This window comes from Rhododendron vialii, chromosome 3a, assembly GCF_030253575.1.
Source record: "Rhododendron vialii isolate Sample 1 chromosome 3a, ASM3025357v1".
Taxonomy (NCBI): domain Eukaryota; kingdom Viridiplantae; phylum Streptophyta; class Magnoliopsida; order Ericales; family Ericaceae; genus Rhododendron; species Rhododendron vialii.
In genome coordinates this window covers 33,686,658-33,711,501 of record NC_080559.1, presented here as the reverse complement: position 1 = coordinate 33,711,501, position 24,844 = coordinate 33,686,658, and the positions used below count along the sequence as shown (strand labels likewise).

The 24,844-nt window shown below is 36.3% G+C and overlaps 2 protein-coding genes across 2 annotated transcripts; both read right to left on the bottom strand.

Moving 5' to 3' along the window:
• Positions 1-1,818: 1,818 nt before the first annotated feature.
• Positions 1,819-13,008, bottom strand: LOC131320201 (ABC transporter G family member 32-like). The gene is made up of 24 exons (XM_058350819.1): positions 12,615-13,008; positions 10,739-10,859; positions 10,558-10,646; positions 10,393-10,477; positions 9,827-9,986; positions 9,667-9,743; positions 9,518-9,571; positions 9,293-9,383; positions 8,545-8,846; positions 8,189-8,470; positions 7,580-7,896; positions 7,340-7,500; positions 7,158-7,261; positions 6,742-6,901; positions 6,483-6,605; positions 6,303-6,394; positions 5,889-6,221; positions 5,525-5,815; positions 4,884-4,967; positions 4,621-4,754; positions 4,302-4,529; positions 3,535-3,706; positions 2,906-3,160; positions 1,819-2,355 (listed from the first exon to the last, which is right to left on the bottom strand). The coding sequence occupies exons 1-24, from the start codon at positions 12,890-12,892 to the stop codon at positions 2,083-2,085; spliced, it is 4,266 nt and encodes a 1,421-aa protein (XP_058206802.1). The 5' UTR covers positions 12,893-13,008; the 3' UTR covers positions 1,819-2,082.
• Positions 13,009-22,695: 9,687 nt separating this feature from the next.
• Positions 22,696-24,139, bottom strand: LOC131320202 (GTP-binding nuclear protein Ran-B1-like). Its single transcript, XM_058350820.1, has 4 exons — positions 23,986-24,139; positions 23,667-23,736; positions 23,231-23,287; positions 22,696-23,009 (listed from the first exon to the last, which is right to left on the bottom strand). The coding sequence occupies exons 1-4, from the start codon at positions 23,986-23,988 to the stop codon at positions 22,891-22,893; spliced, it is 249 nt and encodes an 82-aa protein (XP_058206803.1). The 5' UTR covers positions 23,989-24,139; the 3' UTR covers positions 22,696-22,890.
• Between the last annotated feature and the right edge of the window lie 705 nt (positions 24,140-24,844).

The window sequence follows — 24,844 nt, the reverse complement described above, 5'->3', positions numbered from 1 at the left end:
GCATTGAAGCCCCAAAGGCTATGGATGGTGAATATCAGAGCAACGTCAGGAACACACGGATCGGCAATCCGATCCGCGGTGTTACAGTAGCTATATTGCCACTACAGCTCCAGCTTGTATACTGGAGGTTGAGAATGGATCGGCCAGATGAGAGATGAGCAATGATGGATTTTTTGTTCATTTGGTAGCCCATCGGAGGAATTATCTAATAAAAAGTCGGAGGATAGTATTAGCCACTTTCCCCTATAAATTAGGATAAAAATGATTGTTACACTCCTTTTCTTTTCCTATTACAACACCCCGTTTTTTGTTTTTTTTGTTTGTTAGTGAAGCTTTTTTTTGCGTATTTTTTCCATTAAAAGACAAGAAAATAAGTGTCCATAATCAAAAATAGAATGTGAAAATCATTGTATTATCTGTTCTTATCGAGCGATGAAAAATATAATTGTTTGTTCACCTAACCGCCTTTATTTCGCTCTAGCCAAAATACAATACAACATATTTCAAACTAGCTAACACAAGCACGTCAGCCTAGCCTAGGCGGCAAGCACGCGGAAAGTAGCCTTACTTAGAAACTTCTTTCAGGTTATCGTTTTGCTAAAGATAACAATTGTTCTATAACCTTTGATTGCACTGGCAATGTTGTTTAGGATTAGAACACACAATTTTCACAGGGGGCCTCGGCTTCAGAGACTATCCACTTCAGACTCACTCTAATCACTCCAACACCAGCTCTCTTGCTTTAGTAAGTTCAGTCTCCAATAATACCCTTTGGCATCAAAAGCTGTCATCCTAGTTTAGGGGGTGTTTATGTTGGGCAGTGTGAAGAATTGAGTTTTTTTCAAGTTTGCTGAAAATTTGGCCTGGGCGGGATTGAAATTGGCCCGGGCAAAAATGGGAATTCGCCTGAGCAGGATTGAAAGCCGCTTGGGCGGTTTTCCCTGCGAAGAAATTTTGAGGTCTCAGTAATTTCCGCACAGGCTGCTCGTACGCGAGACAGATGCGTATTTAAGCCCTAAAATAGATTTTTAGGGTTAGAACTTCATATTCTTTGAGAGAAAAAGCTATTGTACTTGTAGAGAGAGACTAGGAGAGTTTCCTCCATTAATAGCAAAGTCACAATTTTAAAAGGCACAAAACAATATTTTAGCATGTGAGTAATAATATTTTGATTCTTCAATAATATATATATATTGGAATCATAAGAATCAAGAAGTGGAACAAGCTCTTACTCGTTCTCAAGTATCAACGGACATTCATAAATTTCACTTTCCAAAATAAAATATATGAGATCAAAATTGACACGAATCTCCAAAAAATGACAATAAAATTGCAGACAGAGGATGTTGATGAGAATATTGATGAGAAGGCAACAGGTCTGTCCTCATTATAGTTGGTCTTTGTTTCCATTCAATTTTAGCTGCAAGATTGTTCATTAAACTTTCAAGCAAACTCAATTGATCAAATGGCTTGCAAAAGCTACGGATGTTCTTCATCAAGCAATAGAGTTCTACCGGACACTGAACCAAGTAAGTGCAAAACACCAATAGCTTGATTGGGTATCGGGCATCCTTTCCCTTCATCACTACGGTCTATGCAGCGTAATCTTATATTGGTCCATGCCTATAATTCATTTGCCAAAAATATAGCAGTGTACGCGACAAACAATGAACAGGATTTCCCTGGTAGTGGCACCCCTATGGTGTTATATGCCACTTTTGGGGTTTAAGCCCCGGTATCCCCACGCTCTCTCTCTTTCAATATATGAAGATTTTGAAGATATGAATAACTGAGATAACAAGATTTTGAAGAAATGGATACAAGAAAAGATCAAAATTGCTTCACTACATCCAAGTACATCTTCTCCGCAGTATGTAGGAGGCAGTGACTTCACAATATGTGTATTACCGAATAATCCTCCAAATCAAGACAAGATTGATGCCTTGAACACAAATATCATGTCCTTTTTTTAATCAGGCACAATTATTATGTCCTTAAACAGGGAAAAAAAACAAAAGGTTTTGGGCTATCAATTTCACTCTATAACCTGCTATCTCTTAGCATCATTGCTCGTATGCCACTTCATCTCTTTTGGAAGTTAAAGGATTTTATTGCGTAAGAGAAAATCAATGCAAACATCAGGCAAAAAGCAAGCACCATAAAGGCAGTAATGCCGAGGAAGTCATGCCTGAATCCAAACACTTCCTTTACTAATACCCTTATGGTAACCAATTGCCCTCCATTGGATAGCTTCACAAGTTCATTCCTGTCCCCATATTGAGAAACTAGAAGGCCATAGAGGCTCCAGGCTACCGGGTTCGCCCAGTAATACCATCTCCACCATATCGGTATAATCTGAAGAAAAGTAGAAAACTGTTTATTACTTTCAGAAACAAGAAGAGAGGAACAAAGAAAAATCCCTAAGCTTGTGTGGCCGAGAGAGAAAGAACCAGATTCAACTGAATGACTCCAAACATAAACTAAATGATAATCAGAACCATTCCACGACTATACTCATTGTAAACAAGTATTTCTACATTATTTGGCTGCAATTTTCTGCACTTGGCTGAACAGTTCTCAGAAGCGGTTTACAAAAGTACTGATTACTTTCCCATGATCTCATTTCTTGGCAGAAACTATTTTCAAAAGACGACTATTTAATATTTTCACAAAAAAAGGTTGTTTTCTCCCCAAAAACAACAAATGTCTATTTTGAAAACCGTCAACCAAACAGGTTTTCAATGAAAACTGAACCAAATTCAAGGCCTCACCATTGAAAGATTAGCAACCTATTAACTAACTAGTGCATGACCCTAATTAAACCGGTGAGAGATTGCTAACTGTTTCAACAAAACAATCCCTACAATAATGAAACAAAAGGAGGGAATGAGAATAAATCCATTACCTTGTGAGGAATCATCAACCCACTGAATAGGTTCCAGAGCATATAAATTGGAGCACCAATGATGGCAGCCACATTATGATTGGGTGTGATAGCCGTAGTCATCATTCCAAAAAAGGTGAAGTATAGAACGGTGAAATACATAAAGAATGTGTACCAACTAAATCTCTCAACCGTCCACTCAAATGAGGCCAGGGAGTAGAATATTATGCAGTAAGTAAGTGTCTGAGCAAGCACATAAGGGAACTCAATCGCAACCTGCATGCAGGAAGGTAGATACAGAATTGGTAAGTAGGCCGAGGACCTTGCTTTTGGATCTTGGATTAGAGGAAAAAGAAAACCAAGGCGAAATAGGGGGGGAAATTAGTTTCATTTGAATCCCTTTCCTCTTATTCTTCCTCCACAAATCCTGCTTTCTATGCAAGATAAGATTCAGAATCAGTTTTATATGACATTTAAAAATTTTGGTTCTAAAAACACAAACTCTCGTGGTTTTCACATGGAGTTATTTTGGTGAAAACGTTCTTCTGGTGATTTCATAAAAATAGATTCTTTCAAAGAAGATCAAAAATGTTTTGAAGAATGTCAACCAAAAGAGTTGAACCAAGAAACAACGAAAAGACAAAGGACACCTGAGCAAATGCAAATGGAAGAGCTGAATACATTCCTGCTGCTCTTTCTCTATACGAAACAAATCTTTCAATTGATACAACAGGTTGGACAGAAGTGCCATTGGCAACTCCCATAAACAGAACTGCTGCATACATGGACCCCATTGCGTTGAATATCTCCTGCTGTGTGTCCCTAAAGAACCAGAAGAAAAAGTCTAAAGAAAGTAAAAAGACTAACTTCGAGAACACATTTACCCAAAAAAAAAACCCTTGAGAACACAAGGAAAGGAACTTACTTAAGGAGGGAGAAAGAAGAAAAAATCAACTATAGAAAATAATTTGTGGGAAAGAAAGAAGGTAGAATCTTTCAATCTATATTTATCAAAGATATGTTGGTGAAGCACCTATCGTTCTTTGCTCAGAAATTTGATGAAGCACCTATTGTTCTTCATTCAGAAAATGGAACATAAAGGGCAACAGTATCAATAGGACGATCCAAATTCAAGGTGAAATCAAACATTGCCTTGTCCAACTCATTGAAGTCAACTAATAGTACTCAATTTCACAGCCTTGACTTATGGACTATTTTAGCCCTACCCCCATTGTACTAAGTAATCTTTTCATAAGATTTATAGGACTCTCAATTGGTGGAGTCAATGAGATTTCTCCGAGGAATATTAGTAAAAAAGAGAAACAGATAATACAAAATGTGCATATGCATAAGCAGAAAAGATGAATTTCAGAAATATATCAGCAAGATGAATTTCAGAGATATATCAGCAGAACACCTTTTAGAACCAAATCTCCAACAGATAGTTCCAAGCATCAGTGAGATGATGACAGTATAGAAGAAGCGAACTGCAGTGTACTGTGGGTTTCGCCAGTAAGACAGATTTTGCTTCCAAATACAAGCCAGAAATTGATCATAGAATGACTTAGAATACATTGTTGGAAAGTTCAAATCCTTTGACTCTCTATTTGGTTTGCTCAAGTTGTCAACCAGCTCTCTATTACGTCTGAAAAAGAAAGAAGTCACATAGATTGATTAAGAAAATAAAACTGTAAAAAAAAAAAATTCAACAGGAAGCTCATGGAAACTGCACATACTGGAATAAATTTGATCGTCTGTAAACTTCCGCAAAATCCACACCAAGACGGTTTTCTTCTCCTGGTGAAGTAACATCTAACATCCATGCAGCGGGATTATATCCAGATCTGATCTTAGGTACTCCTTCAACTGCCTACAAAACAAATTTACATACTACTATAGTACTATTGGACTAAGGATGGACTCGAAACCAGTTTAACACCTAACAGATGTAAAACAACTCATATTGGAAGTGGTCTAGACTGGGGAACAACTTTTTAACCTGAAAATAGTCAATAAGCTTGCAAGATTTGGGGCCAAGTGGACCTGCATAAATAACCTCTCCGCCGCGCTTCATAAATAAGAGCTGCAAAGTCAGATGAGAATGGGCGAGAATCAGCTTGCATCACCATAAACAAATTTTGGTGCATTATGTCGGGAAATTATACTGCAGAATAACAAAATTAAGTCTAAACAGTAATGACAGAGCTCAACCATGTTCTGCTTTACAACTTTAAAGAGCAATGATAAACATGAAAAACAAAAGTGATAGAACAACATTAAAAAGAGGCACTATATGGGCACTTTAGCAAATTATCAACTTAAAAATTGATATAAAGAAGCAGATACAAAGAGGTTTTTGGTATGACGAAAAATGCAAGTTCCACTGGCAGGGTCTTATGTTCATGTCCTATTTTTCGAGAATTTTCTGGCATGTACATATCCTATCTTCCTATGTGCTTAAGGATTGGTCAGAAAATTATCCTACCTCATAGCAGAGGGTCCATATTCATGCCACTGGGAATAAACTAGTGTGGACCATTAGTACAGTGTGTGGTATCCTTGTATTATGTATACAAACAAAGCAGATAGGTAATTCTCAAGAAATGAAAGAAGCTGTTTATCAAATTTAGAGACAAGGACCTCATCAAACGATTCAAATATGTCGATGCTGGGCTGGTGAATTGTGCACACAATTGTTCGACCAGTGTTAACAATATTCCTCACAGTCCTCATCACAATGGCTGCAGCCCTCGCATCTAAGCCTGATGTAGGTTCATCCATGAAAACTATCGAAGGGTTTGCAACCAGTTCAACTGCTATAGTCAACCGCTTTCTTTGCTCCGTTGACAAACCATCAACTCCAGGAAGACCAACTAATGCCCCACTTAATGGAGTGAGCTCCACAAGCTCCATCACCTCCTCAACAAAAGCCTGAGAATTTAGCACCACGCCACTTATCACATATTCATTCCATTTGTTATTTACCTAAAGAAACAAAGATTACCTTCTGTGTGTCTAAGTCAACATCAAGTGGTAATCGGAGCCAGGCAGAGAATAGAAGTGATTCACGAACAGTCAAGCAAGGGGAGTGAATATCATTCTGCTCACAGTAACCAGATATTCTCGCAAAAGTTTCTTGCTTTTTAGGATAGCCAGATATACTTATGCTCCCTTCGATGATTCCACCAGTTTTTCTACCAGCTAGCACATCCATGAGGGTGGTTTTCCCAGCACCACTTACTCCAACCAAAGCAGTAAGCACACCAGGCCTGAATGCTCCAGTAATATTAACCAGCAATTGCAATCTGTCTTCCACTATGCCCTGCTGCTTCAGTTCCTGGAATGATAACTTGACAATAACTGTTTTGCTCTAATTGACTATCAAACAAATGTGTGGAGAAAGGGGGAAGATACACACCACAGGCATGTCCACGTAATAATTGATATTGCTGAAAGACATGGAAAGTGGTTGAAATGGTAGAACCATGCCCCTCTGATTAAAACTTTTTGCTGAGCAGTAATTTAAGACAAAGAGAAAAGTAAATTCTCTGTCACAAATTGATATGGGGGGAGAGAGAATTCAAATGTGCATATATACCTGTTAGTGAGCCTGAATGCTGCAAGAACTGTCTTAGCTGAATAATGACAGGTTCGCCCTTTTTTCTCCGCTCTCTCTCCTGGAGTTCTTCCTCGGAAACAACAGCTTGACGCTTCCCCAAAGCTATACAAATATGTTTTACAAAGAAATACGAGACACAATCATTTCCTTTTTCACTATGTTACCACCTTTGATGACTACTTCTTCGGCTCTTTTGTGTGACCAAAAATATTGGACTCAGAAAAATGAGATGTCTTACGATTGAGGTAAGTCAGGAAAATTGTGAAAAGGATGTTGAATAGAACAGTGTATCCAAGCAATGCACCAACACCGATCCAATACCAGTAACTCTGCGGAAACAGACTTCGTACTTTGAGCACCGCCTCACCTAAAGGCAGGTTATCCTGGTTTCCAGATCTCTGCAAGAACACATCGGTCAAGAAAGAAAAATTAATAAACAGAGGACAGATCTAACAAATCCAAGCAACGGAGACGCAGGCATAAATATTGTTACAGGCACACTAAACGACATTTGCATTTCAACCTCCTTAAATCTTGTATACAGTTAATAGTATCTGTCACCTAGGTCAATACTATGAGACAAATTAAGAGAAATTCAACTACATTCCCAATGATTGTTGGAGAAAACTGAACAGCTGTTCTGAAAAATATCACCTTATTCCAAGAATGCCCAAGGAATTCATTCACAGAAGCTGCATTTTGAGCATACATTAAGGGCGAAATCCAAAAGCCCCAGATCCACCAACGTGAGATACTGTCTGTCTTAATGAGAAAAATGAATAAGCATTCGGTTACACAGATGAAAGAAATTAAGAACATAACAGCTATCCACTTACCCCTTGAAATAATATATCCACCAAGACCCATGACAACCATCATGGCAAAAGATCCAAATGTGTTAGCAACTATCATTGTTCGACCAAGGGAGCCCATCACTCTAAAAAGAGCTAAAGACGCTTGATGCAGAAAGAAGTATAAAAGGAACTGGCGCAAGAACCTGTAGATTGGAATATTAGAATTGAATGCGTAGTATCCAAGTCAACACATGCAAAATTGCATCTCAGCATAAGCCTTACCGAATGATGTTAGGATCAAATCCAATCACATAATATGTCAGAGCCACCCAGAGACCAGACTCTATAAGTGAAGTTGGGATACTCAAGATCCAAGAAGGAAGTGTATAAGCCCAGCATGGGTAGAAGTGCAAGTCCCTATGCTTGTAAAGAACTGGAAGCCTTGCTACCAACATTGAGACCTCCGTAAATCCATTAAAAAGCATCATAACCATAGCAAAGTACAGTGCCCCAAGATACAGGCCCCCATCATCAACCGTGTTATGATGCAGCGTTGTGCGGAAAAAAACAGTCATAGTGACCGTAGCAACAAAAAGAAGCTGGAAAACAGTAAATATTAATCATGAAAATAAAAATACATGGCGGGGATATGTAAAAGCTAATTTAGTGTTTACCTCACCTCCAACCCTATCCAACATACCCTACCAAACTTTCGTAAGGTAGAAATAAAATACAGTTTGTCCATGTTTCTATTGATTTCCAAACAAACTGATTTTCATAAAGACATTGCTCTCCCGAATTTCCCACCCGGGTCACCCACGTAGAGTACGGAGGACAGTGGTGTGGATGTGAGCTTAATGAATTTAACCAAAAGGGATACGCCAACCTTACCTGAACAAATTTGAAAACATAGATGAATGAATTTCTTTTCATCAGTAGCAACTGCCAGTTAAAGCTGGTAGTGAGAAGTTCTCGCCTCCTCACGCCATAAGAAGAAGTGGACAAAGCTGCCGGATGATTATAACGTCTATCAAATGGAACATTCAGTTCCTCCGATAAATTCTTCCCAGCATGAAATGAACGAAAAGCTTCAGCAAACTTTACCACAGGTATGTACCGATAAGGGCTTTCAGGAACAGCCCAATACTGCTCTTGGTCCTTCTTTGACACCACCTGTGTAACAGGAATTAAACAAAGTTGGATACCATAAAAGAGCAAAAAATCATGTACCCAGATCTAATACTTACTTCCTGAAGAAAGTCAGCCACGTTCTTCTGCTCCGGACAATTGAAACCCATGAATGCAAAAAAGTTGAGTGCAGCATGACGAGGCCCTTGATAAACAATTTGGCCCTCGCACAAGAGTATGATATCATCAAACAACTCATATGTCTCGGGAGCAGGTTGAAGCAGCGAAATAACAGTGGTGCCATCAAGTGCACAAGTTGAATGCCTGAGGTACTTGATGATTTGGTGAGTAGTTGAACTATCAAGCCCAGTGGAAATTTCATCCATGAACAACACTCTAGATGGACCAACTAATAATTCACCTGCAAACCAGGTCTTCCATGTCAGCAAAAGTAAACACATGGGGCACGTTTGATTCCCTAGTCTAGAAGGCAGGATTTTAATTAGGGGGACTATGGGGACCCACATGTTCCCTCTTTATTTATAGTCCAGTATTCCTCACAACTAATTAATACCTCCATCAGGGTGGTATCACCTAGTCCCGCCCATCCAGATTAGATACCCTTCACATCCAATGGTCAAAAATAAACTACTATCATCTTTATCCCACTCTAACCAAATACAGTACAACTAATCAAGGTATCCATAGAATCCCATCTATTATCCCGTCAACTCCACTTGTCCCCTCTATCCCAATCCTTAATCCCATCTTATCCAATCCTTCCTAAAAATAATCCCTGACAGTAAAACGTGCCCGCGTAGTTTTCCTGTATCCGATAATGCAAGGAACATAAAAATACAAGCACACCTGTTGTAAGTCGTTTCTTCTGTCCCCCTGAAATTCCTTTCAGCATTTCATCTCCCACCAGCGTGTCAGCACAAATGTCCAACCCTAAAATCTGTCACATAAATTTTAGTATTGTAGGATAATTTCCTAGTAAATCGGTAAATTGTGCAGGTTCAGAGAAACTTAAACCAAGACTGTTTGAATCAAAATACGATGTACACTTAAGATATGAAAATCTAGACATACCTTTAAAATGTACTCCACAGCAAGGCCAGGGTCTACACCTCCCAAAGCTAATGCCTTTGGAAAAAGAAGGAAGAAATTTATCGCAGTATGAAGTCAAACACAATAATTTGCACTGCAAGAAGTATAGCCTGCATAAGAAACAAATGTACCTTCATAAGTATATCCAGATCTTCATCTGGTTTTATTTCAGCTATCTTCTCTCTTCGTGAAAGTTCCACGAGCATATCTGTTGGACACATTAAGGCTCAGCATACAGGTGACGTCCACATGTACACAGACACAAAGAAGACGAAAAATTCCAGGGCATACCATATTTACATCCAACACCCTGACATCGAGCAGAGAAATCAAGAGTCTCTCTAACTGTCATCTCTGCCACATGCATATCTTGTTGACTGACATAAGCAGATGTTCTTTGAGGAACAAACTCATTCAAACTATGCCCGTTGTATGTAATTTTCCCTGAAATCTTCAAAGTAATCAAGGTATTAAACAGCCATTAGCAGAAAATAAACCTCACAAGGCATGCATTCAGAGTTAGAAAACTAGATGCATACATACAAAACTGAGGAAATGTTCACTTAGATAATGTGGAGAAGATTCAAGTCTACTTATGCCAAAAAAAAAACTTATGCCGATGCATAAAAAGTTCTCTAAAGACTTAAATTCCCCTCTTCTAGCAATTTATTAGCAGTCAGCGATGCAGTCATCGACTGTCTCAGAATACACGATACTTTGTTTATGAGCATCATCACATCCTGGCAAACGGTTCAGATTATTTATTCATGGGGAATTTTTCTATGTTAGTGGATTAAGTGTGGCATGAGAATAAAAGTACAAGTTGTCAAATTCCATCCAAGACAGAATTTTCATACCTGCAAATTGGGTCCAAGACGGCCAGCAAGAGCCAAAAGCAGTGTTGTCTTTCCCGAGCTTGGAGGACCCAAAAGCAGTGTTAATCTGGTAAAAGCAAATTTACCTAATCAAATCGAGACCAATTACTCGCCAAAAAGCAGATGAAACTAAAATTCTATATGCACCTTGAAGGCCGAATAATCCCACTAACATCATCTAAGATCACCAGCTTTTTTCTCCTGCCCGGGTATATGCGCAACTGCCTTAACAAAGCCTAGATGATAGATTACCAAAAAAGCAAATAAAGTGTGAGACAACTGTGAAGGACAATAACTTATGTCGATGAGTAGTTTCATAAAATATTACCTCGGTCATATTGAAAATGAAATTCTGAATAGTCGGCAGTGCTCTGCTTCCAACATGGACAAAGGAATCCACTGTCAAATGCTGAAATCGAACCTCAATCTTTGGAAAATCGAGATCAACTCTGCAATGCCAAACAGAGTAAGCTAAACTGACCTTTTTGAATTCCCGATTATAATCAAATTGACAAATTCAGAATCCTAATATTCTAAACTCTCGAGAACATAGTAAGCAAATGAGATCATCAACGTTAAAGTGTATCAAAATGAATGTTTCATTGAAATCAAACGACGCTTGGACTGATCACAACTAACTGGAACGGCAATAGACCAAAAGTGTTCCACCGGGTTTTTTTTTTTCTTATTTATAGCCAGGTGTCCGAGCCAGCTTACTCGCACCATGTTGACTATAAATTGAACTGGTGTAAAGAATGATCATGAATTGTATTTTTTTTGGCAAGTAATTATGATGAAATGTCTTTGTTCCTTTCTTGAACATAATCAGCCACGGAACTGAGCTGGACCCAAATTAATTTACTAACTCAGTTGAAGCGAGTTTCTTCAACTTCTTACTTCTTAATAACCAATTCAATTCACAAACTGTCCCAGGTACCAAATAAAAAAATCATAAACCAAAAAACTAAGTAAGAGTCGACCAGCGGTGTGAACAGCTGCCAATGTTGCTCCATTAGTTTGGAATTCGAACGCAAGTCCTTTGGCCACTAAGCCATCCATTGAATCTCAGGTAACAAAGTCCTTTTTCTCCTTTTATATTCCTAAAATGCCCTCGTCATAGGTCTACGCATACGAATCATATCCAAACACGTCAACAAAACCGAAATTTTCCCTATTGCACTATCATTGAGCTGAAATTTGACAACCATGAAAGTTTCAGAAACTGAGAATCTTCTCATATCGCGAAAAACTTCTGAAAGGGTTTTTAGAGCCATAATGTCATAATTTTGAAAATATGTATCTGATTCCATAGATCTCGTTGCATATGCCTGTATCAACTATCAAGTAATATGCTCCTGCAGGTAACTAAGGGTTGGTTTGGTGCTCAAGCCATGGGACAGCTTACTCCCTCCTAGGATTTCAAGTTCAAAACATGCTCCGGATTTAATTGAGACCCGCTAGTGGACGGTGTGATTAATCCAAAATTAGGCAATGTGCTCGTTCGTAAATTGGCCCAAATCCCAGTGATTGTCAATATATACATACATATATATATATATATATATATATATATATATATATACACTACAGTATAAGTGAAGTGAATGTTCTGATAATTTACTTAGTGTATAGAATCAACACACACATCAACACTCTCCATCCCAATTTCATAGTCGCCTACAAAGAGACGTGCAATTTTCGGGTAAAAAAATAAAGCACTTGCGTACATGATTCTTCAAGTTTCTTCACAATAAATTAATGATTCGCAATAAATTAATGATAGATCTCGATTAGTTCTTTAATTTGGCACAGTGACATCTATCTCAACCTATTAAGCTCAAAAATATCCTTCAAAACCCAACGAAACAGGGAAATCCAATTACTCACTCGTCAACACACACAACACTATGACACCTACTTTCCGTCCCATTTCGATAGTTGCCTACGAAGTGCAATTTTCGGATTAAAAAATAAAGCACTTGCATACATGATTTTTCAAATTTCTATGCGCCAAATTAAAGATAGATCTCAATTAGTCCTTTAATGTGGTGCGGAATTTTAAATATATATATATATGAACAAAACACTTTATTTTTGTATAAAAAAAATTTGCACGTCTTTTTTTAATGGAAAGTATTGCATTCTCATCTCAACCAATTACAGCCCAGGTGTAGTTCGTGATCAAGGGAATCCAATTTACTCACGTGTCGAAACGGCGCCGCATCCGATCGAAGAACGACTCGCAGTCGTCATCAACAGAACTCACCAGCCGATCCAACACCACCTTCCGCTCCTGCACCTCAAGCTTCTCCACATCGATCTCCCTCGAATCCCCAGCAATGTTCCTAAAAATCCCCTTCCGCACCCTCCTGTACGTCGGCAGCCGCTCCAGCGCCGCCCACCGCAGCTCCTCCTCCTCCTCGTCGCAGCTCTCCTCCCGGAGCGATGCCGATCTCGACAGGTTCTCCGCCGGGTACCACATCGGAAGAAAAACCCTAGGTCCGGAACGGATAGGAATTCTGGTAGAGTTTGAAGGAGTGTGGTTGGAAGTTCAGTCAAGTTTTGTTTTTACTTTATACTACAACTTCCTTCGCATGTGTTAATAATGGTGGTTCAGCTCTGCATTTATGGCCCGGCCCCTCCCCCTCTCTCTCTCTGTGAATTACCTTTCTTACCATTTTCACTATGATATAAATACAATATGTTTATTGCTTTCCTAATTTAGTGGGATTGTATTGGATTATTTTCCCAATTTAGTAGAATTGGATTGGATTGGATTGGATTGGATTGTTTTCCTAATTTAGTGAGATTTGGTAAATTTAAATATGATTTATTACTTTTATTTTTTATCCTATTACTTTTATATTTCAAATTAAATAGCATCAAAACAATCATATATCATGACTTTTTGGTAATTTTAATATGATTGGTTATGTCATGTTTATTAAATCGGTTTCAAGCTCGATTACGAACGGTCATGAAACGTTAGAATCGACATGGTAATTTAACCATGAAACGCTGATAACGATAAAACTTGTTTTGATGGTAATTTAACCATATCTCATTTGGTTTCCCTTTTTTAGTGGGCGACGCGATGCGTGACGTCCAAACAGACGTGTCTTTAACCAAATGGCTTCAAGCGCAACTTGTGATCAAAGACCCGATGGTTCACAGGACCTCGATGGTTCTTTTGGTTTCTTTTTCTTTTCAATCTTTTTTTTCTTTGGAGATAATACATGGTTAGTTTGCGTGCGAGTGTTAATGGAATATTTAAATATCCATCATCTTTGTCCATACCATTTAAGAATTCACCCCACATTTTTTTCATGTTTATGTTTTCATCGTCTTAGTGTGTGAATTACCTTTCTTACCATTTTCACAATGATATAAATATAATATGTTTATTGATTTCCTAATTTAGTGGGATTGTATTGGATTATTTTCCCAATTTAGTGGAATTGGATTAGATTGGATTGTTTTCCTAATTCAGTGGGATTTGGTAAATTTAAATATGATTTATTACTTTTATTTTTTATCCTATTACTTTTATATTTCAAATTAAACAAATTAAATAGCATCGAAACAATCATATATCATGATTTTTTGGTAATTTAACCATATTTCATGGAATAAGATCAATTAAAAATACAAGCTTTTTGAGTTAATATATGAGCATTTTAACATTATCAATACATGCAAAAATGTGGTCAACTTATCATGTTTATTTCATAAAACATGACCACTTTATCATGTTTGGTTGGCCAACTTGCGATCAAAGACCCGATGGTTCACAGGACCTCGAGGGTTCATTTGGTTTCTTTCTTTTCAATCTTTTTTTCTTTGGAGATAATACATGGTTAGTTTGCGTACGAGTATTAGGTGGTGTTCCACTTTCCAGAAAAAGAACTTTTTGGAAAAAAAAAGGTAATTTCAAACTCAAATATAATGAAAATGACAAAAAAAAATTCAATTTTTTTTGCACCGTTTAAAAGATCTTAATGAGATCTATCAAACAAAATCTATATTGGTAGGAAAATTATTTGCGTAAACACATGATTTTTGAGCTTGAAATTACCTTCTTTTTCAAAAAATTACTTTTTCACAAAATTGAAACACCCCCTTAATGGAATATTTAAATATCCATCCTCTTTATCCATGTCATTTAAGAATTCATCCCGCCTTTTTTTCATATTTATATTTTCATCGTCTTAGTGTGTGAATTACATTTCTAACCATTTTCACTATGATATAAATATAATATGTTTATTGCTTTCCTAATTTAGTGAGATTGTATTGGATTATTTTCCCAATTTAGTGGAATTGGATTGGATTGTTTTCCTAATTCAGTGGGATTTGGTAAATTTAAAAATGATCTATTACATTTATTTTTTATCCTATTACTTTTATATTTCAAATTAAATAGCATCGAAACAATCATATATCATGATTTTTTGGTAATTTTAATATGATTGGTTATGTCATGTTTATTAAATCGGTTTCAAGCTAGATTAAAAATGGTCATGAAACGTTGAAATCGACATGGTAATTTAACAATGAAACGCTGATAACGATAACACTTGTTTTGATGGTAATTTAACCATATTTCATGGAATAAGATTAATTAAAAATACAAGCTTTTTGGGTTAATATATGAGCATTTTAACATTATCAATACATGCAAAAATGTGGTCAAGTTATCATGTTAATTAATTTCATAAAACATGACCTTTTTATCATGTTTGGTTGGCCAACTTGCAATCAAAGACCCGATGGCTCACAGGACCTCGATGGTTCATTTGGTTTCTTTTTCTTTTCAATCTTTTTTTTCTTTGGAGATAATACATGGTTAGTTTGCGTAGGAGTATTAATGGAATATTTAAATATCCATCATCTTTATCCATGACATGTAAGAATTCATCCCGCATTTTTTTCATGTTTATGTTTTCATCGTCTTAGTGTGTGAATTACCTTTCATACCATTTTCACTATGATATAAATATATTATGTTTATTGCTTTCCTAATTTAGTGGGATCGTATTGGATTATTTTCCCAATTTAGTGGAATTGAATTGAATTGGATTGGATTGGATTGTTTTCCTAATTCAGTGGGATTTGTTAATTTAAATATGATTTATAACTTTTATTTTTTATCCTATTACTTTTATATTTCAAATTAAATAGCATCGAAACAATCATATATCATGATTTTTTGGTAATTTTAATATGATTGGTTGTCATGTTTATTAAATCTGTTTCAAACTAGATTATGAATGGTCATGAAACGTTGGAATTGACATGGTAATTTAACCATGAAACGCTGATAACGATAACACTTGTTTTGATGGTAATTTAATCATATTTCATGGAATAAGATCAATTAAAAATACAAGCTTTTTGGGTTAATATATGAGCATTATAACATTATCAATACATGCAAAAATGTGATCAACTTATCATGTTAATTTCATAAAACATGACCACTTTATCATGTTTGGTTGGCCAACTTGCGATCAAAGACCCGATGGTTCATAGGACCTCGATGGTTCATTTGGTTTCTTTTTCTTTTCAATCTTTTTTTTCTTTGGAGATAATACATGGTTAGTTTGCGTACGAGTATTACGTGGTGTTCCACTTTCCAGAAAAAGAACTTTTAGGAAAAAGAAGGTAATTTCCAACTCAAATATAATGAAAATGGAAAATATTTTTTCAATTTTTTTTTGCACCGTTTAAAAGATCTTAATGAGATCTATCAAACAAGATCCATATTGGTAGGAAAATTATTTGGGTAAAAAAATGATTTTTTAGCATGAAATTACCTTCTTTTTCAAAAAATTACTTTTCCACAAAACTGGAACACCCCCTCAATGGAATATTTAAATATCCATCCTTTTTATCCATGCCATTTAAGAATTCATCCCGCCTTTTTTTCGTGTTTATGTTTTCATCGTCTTAGTGTGTTAATTACCTTTCTTACCATTTTCACTATGATATAAATATAATTTGTTTATTGCTTTCCTAATTTAGTGAGATTGTATTGGATTATTTTATCAATTTAGTGAAATTGGATTGAATTGGATTGTTTTCCTAATTCAATGGGATTTGGTAAATTTAAATATGATTTATTACATTTATTTTTTATCCTATTACTTTTATATTTCAAATTAAATAGCATCGAAACAATCATATATCTTGATTTTTTGGTAATTTTAATATGATTAGTTATGTCATGTTTATTAAATCGGTTTCAAGCTAGATTACAAATGGTCATGAAACGTTGAAATCGACATGGTAATTTAACCATGAAACGCTGATAACGATAACACTTGTTTTGATGGTCATTTAACCATATTTCATGGAATAAGATCAATTAAAAATACAAGCTTTTTGGGTTAATATATGAGCATTTTAACATTATCAATACATGCAAAAATGTGGTCGACTTATCATGTTAATTTCATAAAACATGACCACTTTATCATGTTTGGTTGGCCAACTTGTGATCAAAGACCCGATGGTCCACAGGACCTCGATGGTTCATCTGGTTTCTTTTTCTTTTCAATCTTTTTTTTCTTTGGAGATAATACATGGTTAGTTTACGTACGAGTATTAGGTGGTGTTCCACTTTCCAAAAAAAAGAACTTTTTGAAAAGAAAAAAAAAGTAATTTCAAACTCAAATATAATGAAAATGAAAAATATTTTTTCAATTTTTTTTTACACCGTTTAAAAGATCTTAATGAAATCTATCAAACAAGATCCATATTGGTATGAAAATTATTTGCGTAAATACATGATTTTTGAGCTTGAAATTACCTTCTTTTTCAAAAAATAACTTTTCCTCAAAAGTGAAACACCCCCTTAATGGAATATTTAAATATCCATCCTTTTTATCCATGCCATTTAAGAATTCATCCCACCTTTTTTTCATGTTTATGTTTTCATCATCTTAGTGTGTGAATTATCTTTCTTACCATTTTCATTATCACATAAATATAATATTTTTATTGCTTTCCTAATTTAGTGGGATTGTATTGGATTATTTTCCCAATAAAAGTGGAATTGGATTGTTTTCCTAATTCAGTGGGATTTGGTAAATTTAAATATGATTTATTACTTTTATTTTTTATCCTATTACTTTTATATTTCAAATTAAATAGCATCGAAACAATCATATATCATGATTTTTTGGTAATTTTAATATGATTGGTTATGTCATGTTTATTAAATCGGTTTCAAGCTAGATTACAAATGGTCATGAAATGTTGAAATCGACATGGTAATTTAACCATGAAACACCGATAACGATAACACTTGTTTTGATGGTAATTTAACTATATTTTATGGAATAAGATCAATTAAAAATACAAGCTTTTTGGGTTAATATATGAGCATTTTAACATTATCAATAAATGCAAAAATGTGGTCAACTTATCATGTTAATTTCACAAAACATGACCATTTTATCATGTCTAGTTGGCCAATACCTATAATTCACAATGCTAAAATGTGGTCAACTTATCATGTTATTTTCATAAAACATGACCACTTTATCACCAACACAGAAGCACGTAATACAATTTTTATCCATGAAAACATAAGAATTCATGGAATCTGACAAAACAACCAAAAAAATCAAATTTCTACTTTACTACGTAACCATTACACATGCCATTACATAATTTAAACCACAAACCAAATTGATCATTACGGTTCAATAAATTTGGGGAAAAAAAAAAAAACAGCAGACAACGTACCGTTTTGGTTGGAAATAGCCTGCCATGGTTCATTTCAAAGACCAAAACTTTTTCATTCTCATTTCGTGAATCCTCTCGAGACACCTGGTTATTGCCGCCAGTCATCCGTAGACGAGCGATTAGTAGTGGCGGCGAAGGCAACAGAATCGATGATGGCTTTCCAGTCGGCATCTCCGTCTTCTTCCTGCTGCTGTTGCTGCCAACACCGCTACTCCACCAACGTGGATGCAGCGTACAAGGACAGGGATGCGAACGACAAGGATGGGGATGAGGAGGACGTCGATGGGAATGCGCGATGGGGATGGGGGACGGATTTGCGACGGGGATGGCCGTCGGAGGGATGGGAGACGGTTTGTGAGACAGATTTGTTTTGAATTTGGTGATAATGGAAAGGGGTTTTCATCCCTTATGGGAACGGTTGCACCAGATAAGGAAATCTTAAAAATTTGTCGAAATTCTAGGAATTGAATGAAAACTGATCGCTAGTTCTTTCGCGGGACGACAGGCATATATATATATAAGGGCACTTCCGGAATTGAAAAAGAGTGATGATGAAAACATAAATTCCAAAATTGAGCAGGATGAGATCTTAAAGAGAGTGGGTTCTGTAGGGAGGTATTCCCGAACACATACATTTAGTTGCCGAACACGTGATATTCGGGAGCACGTGGTAAGTATGACAGGACTTACCGCCGGGCAATATAGTGAACAGCAATATGGACCAATGATATGAGAAGTCATTGATCCATGTTGTTTGTTCGGCAAACTAAGGGCCAAGTTACATGTGAAGTAGATGGTCCAAAGCAGACTGTTCGGTTATAAACAGCCGAATAGATGAAGCAAAGAACCAAGCACGTGATACGAGGGATCACGGGTTAAAAAGCAATGCAAATGGTATGTGGAACCATAGTTTGAATATAGGCAGGACAGTCATCATGCTAAACAAATGTTCGGCAAGATGGACCAGTGACATGAGAAGTCAATGGTCCAAGCCGTCTGTTCGGCAACGAGATGGCCGAACAAAAGAAAGAACTTCAGTCAAGTATTGGAGCATAAGGAACATTCTGGAAGAGTCCAGAAACAATAGTATTCCGTTAAGGAATAAGATCCCGAGAATATAGGATCTGATAAAGATACCCAACGAGTATGGGATGTTCGGCTTGTTATGGAAAAAAGTCCTACAAGGATTAAGGTAATGAACTGATAAAGGAAACGAGAATCCTTGATATCCTGGGATTCCGATACGAGTTAAGAATCCTAGGGCAACACGGATGCTTGGCCAGCAAGCATACGCAAATCTATAAATAAGAGGTAAACCTAGAGGTAAAAGGTACGCAATACTTTGCATTCTTGCTTTCCTACTGATAATTAGGGTTTGATTGCTAGTACGTGATACTAACAAAGGCATCGGAATGCCTTTGCCACGAGAGGCAGAGGTGCGTTCACCCCCTGTCTATTTTGCAGATTAGGGTTCCGACGACGAATTAGGGTTCCGGTGAAGAGGCACGAGAAAGCCGTTGCAATCCAGTTGATCAGAAGGCATCGATTGTTTTCATCCCCCTACAGGTTCTAGGATGATTCTTTAAGTATCCCCAAATTAATTCCTATAATCTTTCTCACAGTCTCCTGTGACTGATCATATGTCTATCGTGTGAAAGCCCCTGGAATTTGAATTTAAAGGCATGCACACATTGAGTATGATATTTGTTTGGCTCCGTTCTCTTGAATTTAACTTAAACCTGAAAATTGTCTTTATTTAAAAAAAATTTCGCATTTGTTAGTTTTGCACCAAATTTTTTTGGGTACCTTCCACTAATGAGAGATCCACGTAGAGCTGGTCTCCTATAGATTGACCACCAAAAGTCAACAACTAGTGTTAATGCATTCGACTACAATAGGTAAATGTCGTCACACCGTCATGCGCCAATCCACGCTAAACATCCTAGTTGTCTGCACTAACTCACTCACAGGGCCGGCTTCACCAAACCTTTACTTCAGGCCCCATTTTCTTAAGGCCCCTACGTCAAAATTGTTACTTTTAATTTTTCCAAAGTGAAAAATAATTAATTTGAACATACTCATACAACAAAAGGATGATTATTTCATGTAATTTCGCATTTGCGAAAACAAGATTTTAAAAAATGTGATAGGTGCCGTTCCGGTTTCTAAAAAAAAGAACTTTTAGAAGAAAAAAAATGTAATTTCAAGCTCCAAAATCATGTGTTTACGCAAATAATTACGCAAGTTTTACAATGGTAAAAAGAAATTATTAAGGGGACAGGCTATACCATCAATTCAAAAGGAATTATTAACAGAATTCAAGTAAACAAATTTCAATTAAAAACGATTGAATCTCAAAACGTTAGGGAAATCAATTTTAAATAATAAAAAATTCACACCACAGTGCTACGTAAGAAAAGTGATCATAGGCCCAACTTCAAACTGTCGCTTTAAGATTCAAATTTTTGAGCCGCAGTCCTGCTTACACTGTTTTACACACAAGTTGCACACATATCTAACCTCATTCCCCGTTCTAGAACGGGTTTCAAGAACTTATTTTTTGTCTAATAATAAGGTATGTTCATCAAAAGGGTGAATAAATACTTATTTTTTAAGAAGGCAATTTCAAGCTCAAAAACCATATACTTGCGCAAATAATTTTTCTGTCAATATGGATCTTGTTTAATAGATCTCATTGAGATTTTTAATACGATGCAAAAAAAAAAAATGAAAAATTATTTTTCATTTACATTATTTTTGAGTTTGAAAATGTGAAATAAACTGCTTATTTAGATTTTGTGGAACAACCCTTCTTATTTTTCTTTGAGAAGTTCCAAAATAAGTACTTATTTTTTAAGAAGATTTCTGAAACGGGGCCTAAGACCCCTTAAAAATAAAGTACTTATTTTGAGTCTTTGGAAGGGGAAATAAGAATTTATTGTTCCACTAAGGGTTCTTAAGAAACAAGTACTTATTCGGTGTGTCATTTTTTATTGCTTAAATCTTTCAATATGAATCTTAAAAAATATGCAATATGAATATTGTTTAATAGAATTTCAATTAGTTTTATTATACGAAGTTCGCAAAATCATGAAATTCATTATAAATTGAAAGATGCAAACAATCAAAAAAAAGGCACAGATCTTGGAGGTAGAAATAAAAAGGAAAAAAGTTAGTGGAACACGGGTTCTTATTGGGTAAAAAATAATTACTTGCTAAACACACTGGCATGACGACATTACTAGCGATTGGTGAGCAACTCTACCATAATCGTTTTTCAATTTCAAGTTGAAAACAAGTCATTAATTCAACATACATATATGTACTTGTTCATTAATAGGGTTAATGTGGTGTTTTGGTTTACCCCTTAAAAAATAAGTATTTATTTGTAATTTTCAAGCTAAAAATAATAGATTTACTGAAATAAAAAAAATATGCAATATAGATCTTGTTTGATCTATCAAACCCTGCAAAAAAATTGAAAATTTATTTTCGTAAATTCGTTATTTTTAAATTTTAAAATAAATTTTTATTTTTTAAGTACTTATTTTGAAATGTGGAACGGGGCATAAGTACTGTTGGCCTTCCCCATTAATTGATGATCCATGTGATGGGAGTTCGGATTTCTGGAAAAAGTATTTTTTGAAAAAAAAGGTAATTTCAAGCTCAAAAATTATGTATTTATGCAAATAATTTTTCTATCAATATGGATCTTGTTTAATAGATCTTATTGAGATATTTTATACGGTGCAAAAAAAATCAAAAAAAATATTTTTTATTTTCATTATATTTAAAAATTAAGATAAAAACATTTAAAAAAAGAAGGTAAACCAGAATAGGGAGAGTACTTTTGATTGCGAAGTTTCAAATTTCAACATTTATTGACCCTTCACTTAAGCATTGAGAGCAAACCTATAATTTTCACAACAATCAACTTCACCGGGAATTGACCCCGCTGAGCATTGACCCTTCGCTAAGCATTCAGAAATAATATTGGTATCGATCAATATCATACAGACGATCTACCGACAGCAGCGCCGAACCATCTCCTTATGCTGCTAAGCATTTTAGTCCATAAACTAGTATAAGGACCAAGGTTAGGGTTTGACTTGTGTCATGTTTTTCCACCAATCATTTAATGCATTAGTTGGGACCTGTTCACTGATGAGTCCCCAACCCCTTTTTGTACTAGTTACTAGTAGTAGTTAATAAAAACCACCAAGGAGTTGATCTCCTCTCCATAAATCGAATCCGAGACCTCTCACGCGAAAAGGCGGCTACATGACCAACTGGGCTAAGCCCAAAGGTCGAGTCCACCATTTTGGTTAGGCCATTGGGTGCTGGGTTCCCCAAGTACATATTTTGTTAAGCATAGGGAAATACTAATTAAAAAATAGAACTTTGGGTGAAACTCTATATGCGATTGCTACTTAATCAGGAGCCATTTGTGGACTCTTCAGGCTCCGTCCCTACCCTAGCATCATGCAAAAAAATCTCCTTATCTCCTCTCTTTGGAATTTGCTGTTAGCATGCTACGCCAACCAAGGCTTGAAAAGGGGCAAAATTCTCAAGATATTTTGACCAATATGTGACAAAGCATTGAATCAAACTTTCCCACACAGTATGCAACCCCATAAAATCCAAATGAAAAACATACATAGATACCAGAATAGGCAGGGTTCAATATTGTAACTAAGAACCGATTGCTAGCTACGTCGCAAACACTTACTAGTAACCATCTCTCAGACCACCGAATTTTCCTTCCCCTGCAGTATCCCAGCAATAAAATCGGATCTTCCCACAGTTTGTGAAGAAGTCCAGAGGGTGAACTTCCACACCAATGGTTGCTATTTCAAACAAAACCCAAAACCCAATCATTAGTAACATGGGTGTATGGTGATAAAACAATGCAAAATGCAAGACAGAACTCAATATCAGAGGAAATTATCAAGTATTTTGAAATCGCATTATCGTCTCCACAAAACCATCACGTAAGCACCCACAATCATGAAAAGTATTACACAATTCAACCTTAAGAAAGAGAATATTTTAATATGGAGACACTTACGTTCATACTTCTTCTCAAATTCTCCGGTGAGATGCCTCTTCACAAATGTCGTCTTCCCTACAACAACAGAAATGATCCAGAAACATAAGCCAAATGCACAACATTTTGTTACTGCTCACTCTACATAGTTCAAAAACTGTCCTTACCAAGTATAACATTTAACTTTCACTTTGGTTCGCAGAAAAAAACTGAAGCACCAAACAGAGGCTCAACATTATCCCACTGACAGACTGTGACTCACTCTCAAGTGGAATAACGTTTTCGCCACACTAACGATGTGAATTAACCGGGGCACTTGGTCCAGCGGTTTTTCAGCTACTCTTAGGTGCGTCGAGTTTGTGGGTTTCACTCCTAGTGTAGTTCATTCTAAGATGTGACAAAATAAATAACAACGTGAATTAACAACCCAAAATAAAGGAGGCAAGTAATAAAATACCAGTTCCACCATCGCCAACGATGACGAGCTTGAAGCTCGGGTAATCAACAGTCTGTTGGTTGGGCAAAGCCTGCAACAAACACATAAAAAGTTCAAAAATTAAGCACACAAACTACCAACTGCGGGGATCCATCGTAAGTACCATAGAACTTCGATTGATTTCTTCTTTCTCATTGACAATTTTTTTTGTCCAAACAAACAGATCGGGCTCAGAAACCCTAGACCCTAATCGAAAGTAACAGAACACGAAATCAACGAGATCAGAGCAAGGAAAAACACAAGGATCGAGTAGAGATTCAGAAAAGGAGAGAAAATTTACCATTAGATTCTGATTTGCACTATTCTGATTCTGTGTGCTCAGAGCTTCAGCACGCAGTCCAGAGGGGAGAAAGAGGAGTTCCGAGAAGAGGGCGGAGCTATTTAAAGCACACTCTAGAAGGTACTGTATCAATTTTTTTCCCCTATTTTCAGAGTAAATACTAAACGAAGTCAGGAGTGATTAGGTGGCCTTGGGGCACCAAGTGGCGGTCACTGTGTCCGTGTCTGTGTCCGAACTTTCTGTTCACCACATATATTGTGGAGTTTATATATTTTGTCTTGAGCTTCAGCACAATGTGGTGGAAAAAAACCAATGCCACCCAAAGCCGACCCAAGGTATTTGAGTGCTCAAAACCTGTTCTAAAAATAATGCTATAAACGCTTGACAATTTTTACAAGAAACAAAAAAACAGTTAGAGAAAGCCAAAACTATAGTATTAAATCCACTTTGCCAATTGAGTCTTTCCTCTGTCGACGTGGGACAAACAAGTTGTAAAACAAAGCCTCTTACCTATAGTTTCACATCGCTAGTTGAAGGAAACAATGAAGACAAAAAATCTAACTAGAAAGTCCTATTGCCTCAGTATCAATGTTCAAGAGACTGGGTTTTACTTCTGAAATTTAAACTGAGCATTTCCTAAAAAGAGTCCTACCCAATCCAAATACTAAAAAAAAAAATTGGGGTACCCCAAAAATTGGTCAGGTCTTGTGGGCCTTGTGCCTGGGCCGGCTCCGATGCCATCATGTGGCTATGCCACATGGGCTTTGAACTTAGGCCCCATTCGGCTAAAAAAAAATAAAAAAATTTTGTTTTTATTCAAATTTTTTTCTTGTTTATTAGTTTTGCACCTCATTTTTTT